Source organism: Medicago truncatula, chromosome 2 (genome assembly GCF_003473485.1).
Source record: "Medicago truncatula cultivar Jemalong A17 chromosome 2, MtrunA17r5.0-ANR, whole genome shotgun sequence".
Lineage (NCBI taxonomy): Eukaryota > Viridiplantae > Streptophyta > Magnoliopsida > Fabales > Fabaceae > Medicago > Medicago truncatula.
The window spans coordinates 1,152,479-1,162,392 of NC_053043.1; the positions used below are offsets into that span (position 1 = coordinate 1,152,479).

A 9,914-nucleotide genomic window follows, 5' to 3' on the forward strand; every position below is an offset into this window, starting at 1 on the left:
ATTGCAAGGGTTTTGTAATTCGAAAGATACACAGCGAGAGAGAGAGAAGGAAGTAGCTCTTTCCACTGCTGACCTGACATTCATCAATGGGGAGTACTGCGGCGGCGGAGAAAACCGAACAAGAACTTCGCAACGAGATCGATGAACTTCTTCGTCAACAACGCGAGGTTAATATATCTATATATCTATATCTATATATTCTCTAGGTATTGGATTTGATTTATGATTCGTTGATTTTGAATTCAGATAACTGAGAGGCTTCGAGATCCTCGTGGTCTTCGTAAAGGTGCTTTATCGACTCCTCTTCTCCGCAATAATTCGATTCGCCAACGTCCCTTTGTTCGTCACGTGAGTTTCTTTCCGTTTTTGTTAATTAGGGTTCAATTCAATTATGATTCAATTCAGTTTATGTATATTTTTTTTTTATTAGGGTGGGGATAACCATGATTCTGAAGATCAACCTCCTGCTAAAAGGAGACTTTCATCTGCTGTTGTTAAGGTATTTTCTTTTTCCACTTAATTTTGATATTCAAGTTTAGTTTTTAGTTTTTAGTTTTGAAAATTCAAATGCAGTGTGCAATGTTTTATGATTTAAGGGTTGTTTGTTACAGATTAAATTTGGTTAATTTGTTTTTAGTAGATTCTCTTGAAAAGTTCTTGATTGACGATTTTATGAAAAGAAGTGAATTTCTTTATAGTAAATAAATACAAAATTTCTTTGTAGTGTGCAATTGTCTAATAATTTAAGGGACCAGCTGTTATAGCTTAAATTGGATAGAAGATTTTTATTTTTCATTATGGTAAACAAACACAGAATAGTTATGGTTTTATTAGAAATGTCTACAAAACAATATCAAAATTATTAGAAATCTCTAAATCATAACTAGTAGTGTCGTGCCCCTACTCATGTGCCTTCCTGACCCCTAAACCACAAAGGGGAAAACAGAATTGTGTCTTTTTAACTGTATATCTTGTTTGGAAATGAAGGTTGGTGATGGGGAGCTGACTGAGGATGCTGATGCTGGAAACACAAAGGATTCAACTGGCGACGGTGTAAATGGGAATGCTACTGTTGGTCAGAGTGATGGGAAGCCTTTTAATTCTCACCAAAGTGGATTGTCTAGAAGAGACAGTTATCAAAGAAATTCAAAGGTAGTAAATGCAATAAATCTCTTACCTTGACGAATGATGATTGTTGGTTTGAAGTTTTGTATCTAATGCTATAGTCTGTTCTTCATGTCAGGCTTCTGACATTCCTACTACAGAACATGTTCCGAGGGTATTGCCTAAGAATGAAGACCCAAGCTTGGTTAATAGGAACAAAAGAATGCTGGGTCAGCTTTTGGGAACTCTGGAGGTATGTATGTTAGTTTGATTACTTGGTTTTTAAAACACTCTTAGATTGTTGCTTTAAATTATAAGCTCAATTCAGTAGTTGTTTTACGGTGTACACATATATTCTCTCTGTCTCCTCTATACACTTATATTTTCCTTTTGTTCTGAACTGTACCAGAAATTCAGAAAGGAAGACAAGCAACTCTCAGGAACAGAGGCATTTATGCGAAGATCAAATTCTTTGCAAAGAGTAAGTTTGCTGATGCCCATTTTAATATTAAGATTCTTCCTATTGATGAAGTGGGCTGTAAGGATGCAGCTCCTATAGCCATCTGTGTTGTTAAACATAATGCATACATTTGACAGTAGTTCACTCAATCCACTTTGTTTAAGGATATTTAAAATTATGAAATATACCTGCACTGAAAACTGATACAATTATGCTTGGCCATTGTCCTTATTGATTGATATTATTTGAAATCTCTCGTAAAGACCTGGTGAAACAATTTGATGAATACATCATAGTCTTGAATATATATTTTTTTGCAGAAATACTCATTTGACATGTCCTCATAGGTAAATTTTGTTACGTAACAGATATAAATTGAAATTTAGGACTTCTATTTAAGCAGGATTCAGGAGGGCACATGTTTTCATCTTTTTTGAAGCAAAATAGCCACAGCATGCCTAAGTGTTTCTTTATGTACATCGGTACTCTGATATACTCCATTCTTTTCACGTGTCTCGTTATTTTGTTGCATATGCACATGATTAGTATGTGAGAGAGTATTGCCCTTGGTGAGCCCTTATTTTCAGGCCTAGTGGCAGTTCCCTTGCTAACTTTTTTTGATCGATACTTCCCTCCTATTAAGTTGTTTTGCCCAACCACCTATACAATTGGCTATCAAAGTTTTTGTTCAACTTTTAAAGACTGCATACAATATTAAGATGGATGATAGTTAGGATTACAAATTCCGAACAGACATGTTTTACAGGGTCCATAGTTCGAACAAGGATGTTATAAGTTATTAGTGACAAACATGGACATTCGTGCGACAATGATATGCGTGCCATTTTTCTTGTAGACTTCGAATATTGTGCCAAAATCAAATGTGCCATTTATTACTGTGCTTGCAATTTCTAGGCCCTTCTATTTGAAGCACGAAATAAATTTTCTTGCTTGCCACTTTGTCTTCTCTCTATCTTTTCTCATGCTAACATCCAAAGCTTCGTAATAATCTCAAATGCCCTGAAATTCCTTCCTAGGCTGAGCAAAGAGCACGGGAAGAAAGTGAAAGGCTCAGGAAAGAAGAGCGCGAACAGATTGCTGAAAAACGGAGGAGGGACTTGGTAGGATCTCAAATGACAACTATTCTTTTCACAAAGTTTCACTATGGTCCCATTAACAAATGTTTTTAATATACATTTTTCTTTTGTTTCCCAACTCTCATCAGACTCTTAGGGCACGTGTGGCTGCTAAGACAGAAGAAAAGCAATTGGAGTTACTGTTTCTTCGGTGGAGTGAGCATCATAAAAGACTAAGCAATTTTATAAGGTTTGTTCCTTTCAGCTGTAAATTTATGAGGCAATAGTTTATTAATGCCAAAATGTTTCCCTAGTTTGCTCTACAGCTAGACATCTATTACTGTATCTAATGTCATACCATGCAATGCTCTGCAGGTTATTTTTATTTTTGGTCCAAAAGTGTCCATATTCGCATTTTATTGAGACGAAGATAAGTTTCTGTTCAATTGCATTGTAATATTGAAGCAATTTGATGACTGGATGTTCATGCTAATTGCAGAATTTTAGATAAACATTAAAGTTTTTCTTTATTCTTTTTGGGCTGTTCTTTGATTGAATGTATTTTTGCAGGACTAAAGCAGAACCTCCAATCTACTATTTGCCTAACAAGCCCTTGGATGAAGAAGATGTGTCAACTAATAAGAGCAAAGAAGAGGTAGTCAAACTTAGGCATTTGATTTGTTTTGGTTTACATCTTATGTATCATTTTGTCTAATATGAACCGTCATCTATCATTAGCCCTGTTAAATTTCTAATATGATCTATATTTTTTTTACATGGATGTTTGTGAATGCATTCTCACCATCACATTGGATTCAGGATTATTGACTTATAAAATGTACGTATCTTGTTATTTTATGTATTGTTCATCTTTGCAATTTGCAGGATTTCCTTGAATGGAAAAATGCAAGAAGAGAGGAATTGTCTGAGTATCAAAAACAAATTGGGGACCAGTATCTTGCCAATGTTGAGAAGGATTTGGAGAGATGGCAGAATGCAAGAAATGCAAGGAAAGGAAACAATGATCAGAATTTACAAGAAACAATGGACAAAGAATTGGATACTCATAGGCTCGAGCATGGTCCCAAGAAAAGAAAAATCCCTGACGGAACTAATAATGAAGATGATGACGATGATGTGGAAGATATAAATGTCGGAGAGGATGATATGATGGACGATGAGTTAGATGATGATTCTGGTCGAAGGATTGATGAAACAATTAAGACGGAAACGAGCAATGCCACTGCAGATCCTGCAGCTGCTACTGATAATGAAGACCTAAAGTGATGGCCCGCCACGACACACATCAATTATTCAGTGAGATGTTTATTTTTTTGTAGTTTATCCCTTGCTATGGTTAGGCTTCTGTATTAAATTTGCTGCTTTAATATTTTTCTGTAATCAAATGTACTTTCTCTATTTTTGTGTCTGTATTTTTGGGTTTATTTTTTGTTTCGTTAACGAGCAAACTAAGAATGTCTATCTTATCTTAGCATACGTGAGTTTCAGTCTGCTATTTGTTTTTCGGCTTAATTGGACTTTTGGTCCCCTAACTAATTTGTTGTTTTCATTTTAGTCCCATAACTTCTAAAATCAACGTTTCGGTCCCTTACAAATATCACCGTTAGTCAAATTGATCCCCTCCGTTATTTTTTTAATGTCTAAACTTTTTGATATGATTTTAACCATCCGATTGCATGTCCATTCTAGTTAATAGTGAACCATCATCATCTAATTTTTTCACTTTTCTCTCTTTCTCTTTTGTGTGTTTTTACGGTTTCAAAAAAAAAAACACACCACAAACATTTTCCATCTCTCAATCTTCATCACCTTCCATCCATCTTCATACTCTCAATCTTCATCACCTTCCATCCATCCATCTTCATACCTTTAAACCCAGAAAAATAAAAAATCAAATTCTTTTTTCAATCTTCATCTCTTCTTCTTCTTCTTCCAAAACCCATAAATCTCAAAATTACAATCTCATCATAGCCAAGAAGAATTCGGACGTGGGTTCCATCACCAACATAAGCGAATCTGATTCGTGCAACACAACAACACAAAAGCAGGAAGGAGGAATAAGAATTTGGATTCGAGAATTCTGAATTCTCCAAGCGGCGCAAATAACAGCTTCAAGTGTTCCTTCTTCACCGGCAGCGATAAACTCGCAACAACCGTCAACAGCGTGGCCACCGAAGCTCTCTCTCCCTCTCTTCTCTCCACCTATACTCTTTTTTTTTTCTTCTTTCTCCATCGAAGCTCTCTCTCCCTCTCTTCTCTTCTTCTATACAGTTAATGAGATTTGAAACAAAGCTGTGAACCGAGGAAAAGAAGCGCAAACGCTGCTGCACCGTTACTGAGATTTGAAACCTAAACATGATAACGGATTTGCAATCCATTAATTGATAGAGTAAGAGAATCTCGGTGACCTTGCTCTGAGCGAGAAAGAAGATGGATCTGCGATCAGTACAAGGAGAGAAAGAAGATGATGTTTTGATATTGATAAATGGATCTACAAGGGTTATTGTTTTCTTTTGAAGAAGATGAGGTGTTGAGAGTATGGAGTTTGCGTGAGGTGGAGGACCTCCGTCGGGGCTCTCTCTCTCCCTCTCTTCTCTGCACAGATGCGCCGGTGCGGCGAGGATCTCGCAGGACCTCCGTCGGGGCTCGATGCGGGGGAGGAGGAAAATATCACACTTGTTTTCATAATAAGATTTGGGTTTAAATGAGTATAGGTGTTCTGGGTTTAAATGAGCATGAAGATGAATAAAGATGGATGAAGATGAAGAAAAGAAAAGAAAAATCACGTGATGATGGTTCATCAGTGGATTCAATGGTCTTGCATAATCTAAAGGATTTATTTTGTTTTAAAATGATCTAAGAGCTAAGATTAAATAAATTAATAAGGTCTATGGTGGACCATTTACCATGTCGGTCCATATTAGATATTTGATGTTAAAATTAACGGAATAAGACTAATTTGACTAACGGAGACTTTTGTAAGGGACCAAAACGTTGATTTTAGAAGTTATGGGACCAAAATGAAAACAACAAATTAGTTAGGGGACCAAAAGTCCAATTAAGCCTTGTTTTTCTAGGGATGTGTACATTTTTATATATTTTTCATTGTTTAACCTGTCCATACAATTACAAAGGCTTGTTACCGTTGGTTATGAATCACATTAGAGAATTGTTGTTCCCACATTTGATAAGGTTGTGCCACACTAGTAAAATACGATTTTGCTCCCTCGGCAGTTAACTGCCGAGGAATTTGAAATCCGATTGCAGTTAACTGTCGAGGAAAACCTCGGTATTCATCAGATGAAACAGCCAGCCACCTGCTCCCCCTACATACTATTTTCATCATCAACTTCATTTCCACCTCATTCAATCCCAAAATTCAATATTTATTTATTTTTTTATCAATTCTTGATCCAAAATCATTCAAGCATCAAGCATAGGAGGTATCAACACACTTTTGACGTAAAAAAACAGGTATTGTGCATTTTATTCGATTGATTTTTTGGTTATGTTATGGGTTTCTACGTCAGTTACGTAGAACCCTGTCATGGGAATCCTCGGCACGAAAATTTTGGTAGTAAGGTGCCATGGAAAACCTCGGTAGTAAGGTGCCGAGAAACTCTTGTGAAAAATTTTCACAACGTAAAAATGGCAGCTACTGCCATTTTTCTATTTTTTTTTCTTTTATTTTTTAAGGCTTAAATAGGTATTTCGTCCCTGCAAATATAGGTCATTTGAATTTTCGTCCCTGAAGTTACTAATCCTTCCAATCGGCCCCTGCAAATATTAATCATTTGACTTTTGGTCCTAATTACATTTGATTAGTAACTTCAGGGACGAAAATTCAAATGACCTATATTTGTAGGGATGAAAGACCTATTTAAGCAAACCACGTCGCCCAATCATCACTTGCCACATGGGCACCACGTCGCTAATGGAAGTCCACCTCAACAAAAAAATCTAATTAGGACCAAAAGTCAAATGATTAATATTTGCAGGGGCAGATTGAAAGGATTAGTAATTTCAGGGACGAAAATTCAAATGACCTATATTTGCAGGCACGAAAGACATATTTAAGCCTTTTTTTAATTCATTTTTTAATTCAGCTATGTGTTGTATAATCTATGATTCTTTCTTAAAGCTTTTTTCAAGTGAGACATGTCTGAGGTTGCACAAATTGAAGGACGTGTTAGGTACTCCGTGTTTAAAAAGACGGTTAAGGTTATGATAACGTCGACGGACTCTCTTGACGATTTGAAGGCACAACTTAACACTTATTTTGAGCATCTTGGTGAAATCAATATACATGTCACTTGTTTGGTCAAATGCCATGCATAGACCTAGGAGAAGATAGAGATAAATACGCATGGAAAACGGCAAACTATACGCCTTGGTTTATTTGTGACGATAGCGACGTCGGATTTATGTTTTGGAATATGATGGAAGATACTATATTATATATGTATGTTCGTTCCATATGCAATTTCATTGAATGTAAGTAGTGATTTAATTTAATGATGTGTAATGAATTGTTTAATTATGAAAGTTAAAAAGGTGTTTGACCCATAAAAAATTCTCCCTTGATAGTAAATGAATAGATTTGATGGATGTAGTTTCTATGTAGTATTGAATTTTTTTAGTAATTTTCTGTTAAATCCTCTCATCAAATAATAATATAAAATTTCTTCAATTTAACTCTTTTCTCTCATCTCACATTATCTGTCAACTATTCTTTCATCTTATTTTCTTCACAAAATCAATCAAACCTGGTGTGCAAATGCATGAGTCAACATTGTGGATCAATCTTTTACTTTTTGTGAGATGAGAAAGAACATCCAGCTTTTACTCAAAAGGCGCCACATTGATAATTTTTTTCTTTGACTTTTACAACTTTTGGTTGTCATTTAATTTAGGGTTAATAGTGTTTTTCACCCTTAAAATATACGTTATTTCTGATTTTCGCCCCTATAAAATTTTTGGTTTGATTTGTACCCTCGTAAAAATTTTATTTTCCGGAAAACACCCTTAATAGGCCATTTTTAGAATTTTTTTTCAAGAAATTTTGGTTTTTGAATGGCCTATTAAGGGTGTCTTTCGGAAAATAAAATTTTTACGAGGGTGCAAATCAAACCGAAAATTTTATAGGGCGAAAACTGGAAATAACATATATTATAGGGGTGAAAAGCACTATTAACCATTTATTTTAATTGGTAGTTTAAACTAAAATGTTTTACTGTATTGGTGAAGTGATATATGATCTGTTGGAGGTGAACCAAAACAAAAAATGAGAAATTATATTTGTACAATTATTTTGGTACAACTTTTTCTTTCATATTCATATATTATGTTTTTATTCTCTCTCTACCTTTCTCTCTCTCTCTCTCTCTCTATTGTTTTTGACCAATGAAAAAAGAGAACAACAAAGTTGTCTCAAAGGTTGTACCAAAATAGTTGTCAAAATATCACTACTCAATAAAAATCAATATCTTAGTGCTTTCTAAAGTTCTAGCAATAATTTTCTCAAGTTTTAGAAACAAACTATTTTCTTATTCACGTGTCCAATACTCTCACCTTTTGTTGGGCATTCCTCCTCCACCAATCATTAATAACATTGTTAATTTCGACCCTGCCTAAATTTCGATGATGTTGCTATGTAAAAAGAAAAAGGAAGAAAAACGAATTGTTAAAGAATTAATCTCTCTTCAAGGGTTTTCTTAGTGGGAAAGAAAGGCTTGTGATGTGGTTGGAGCCTACTTCTAGAGCTTTGGCTAGTTAGTTGTCTTTAATGAATTTAATAAATAAAGTGTTATAAAATGATCCGCTTTTGGAAAACTTTGAGATATTTGAGAAACGTAATAATCAATTTGATGTTGAAAATAGATCGAGTACTTTAGTTATGGCGTTATTCCTCAATAGATCACCCGCAAACTTTCTTTTGCACCACATGAAATTGCAAAAGAATAAATTCCTTGGTATGATATGAACTTACAAAATGCATATAAATAATAAAATCGACATGTTATAGTGAGTAATCAAATAGATTCGTCAAGTTTTATCATTCGAACTTTTGATTTTCGTGTGATTCGTTCTTATTAGAAAGCAAAGCAGCCGAAAATGCATCCAATACTAACAAATTTTATGGCCTAAATTGTGCTAGTAAAGAAGACGGATATTGCCTCGAACATTTTCTATACGAGCATGGAGATTAAAGACATGCGAGAATGAATAGTGTGAAGATAGATGAATGATTTTGATTGGTGTTAACTAAGATTATTAAAGATAAATAAAAAATTTCCAAAAAAATATATACATTGTTCATCCTAAAATTGAGGATTGGTCTTGACACAAACCTTGTATGAATATCACACAGGATGAGATCCACAAAGATGTCAGACAGTCAGAGTACCATCTTTCTAACACAGCATGCTTTTGATTTGGGTTACTGTCAGGCATCCTTGTTTGGGAAACCATTCAGTCTTCCTGATGTTAAAAGAACATGGGAATTTTAATTTCGAGTTATCCTAACTCCCAAGTCAATTACTTGTCAAATATAGAATTTTATTTTATAATTTGGTACTAATTCATTGATTACAATCTACATCACATAAATTAACAAAAAAGCGTTGTGCTATTGAGTTTATTAATTACTAATAGTTTGCATTATTTTATAAACTTACCCTTAAAAGAAATAATTTATGTTTCTATAATTTGGGTTGGCAAGACAATTTTTTTTTTTAGCTTATAGCTTATTGATTACATCTTATAAACTCATTTAATTAGTAAAAATTTTTGTTTGATAATGGTTACTTTCTCATAAGCGTATAACTTATTTTTACCAACTTATAACTTATAAACTATCATTTTTATCTCAATTTTTCCTTTGCAATAATTGAAAAAAATTAGCTATTAATTAAATAAATAATTTAATGTCATTTTATATGTATAAACTAGATTAACTACTAATTTTGAAGTGTATGTATGTTTAAAAAAGAAAGTAAATAATTAGATTGATTTTGAAGTGTATCCAAAAATTTAAAAGTAACTATTTATTACCTTCTTTTTTTTTTCGATACTTTAATTTATCTTTCTTATACCATTGATTAAGAATAATTTTGTAAAATAATTTTTAGCATATCTTTTAAATACAAAATTAATAAAATTTTCTAGTAGACGTGAAATGACCAAAACATAGTATAATTTAGGGGACCATTAAATTTAGCAAACATGGAAGAAAATAAAAATTTATTTGATAG

General features: G+C 33.8%; 1 protein-coding gene across 1 annotated transcript; it reads left to right on the forward strand.

Moving 5' to 3' along the window:
* LOC11421161 (pinin) lies at window positions 1–4,156 on the forward strand. The gene is made up of 10 exons (XM_003593050.4): window positions 1–167; window positions 247–348; window positions 431–499; window positions 988–1,152; window positions 1,244–1,357; window positions 1,514–1,585; window positions 2,602–2,685; window positions 2,790–2,890; window positions 3,211–3,295; window positions 3,526–4,156. The coding sequence occupies exons 1-10, from the start codon at window positions 87–89 to the stop codon at window positions 3,925–3,927; spliced, it is 1,275 nt and encodes a 424-aa protein (XP_003593098.1). The 5' UTR covers window positions 1–86; the 3' UTR covers window positions 3,928–4,156.
* Window positions 4,157–9,914: the final 5,758 nt, after the last annotated feature.

Bases quoted from the DNA above. Each gene is read 5' to 3' on its own strand.
- LOC11421161 (XM_003593050.4), top strand. From the start codon at position 87: ATGGGGAGTACTGCGGCGGCGGAGAAAACCGAACAAGAACTTCGCAAC. The intron at 349-430 runs GTGAGTTTCTTT...TTTTTTTATTAG, and splicing joins AACGTCCCTTTGTTCGTCAC to GGTGGGGATAACCATGATTC. The intron at 1,153-1,243 runs GTAGTAAATGCA...TCTTCATGTCAG, and splicing joins GTTATCAAAGAAATTCAAAG to GCTTCTGACATTCCTACTAC.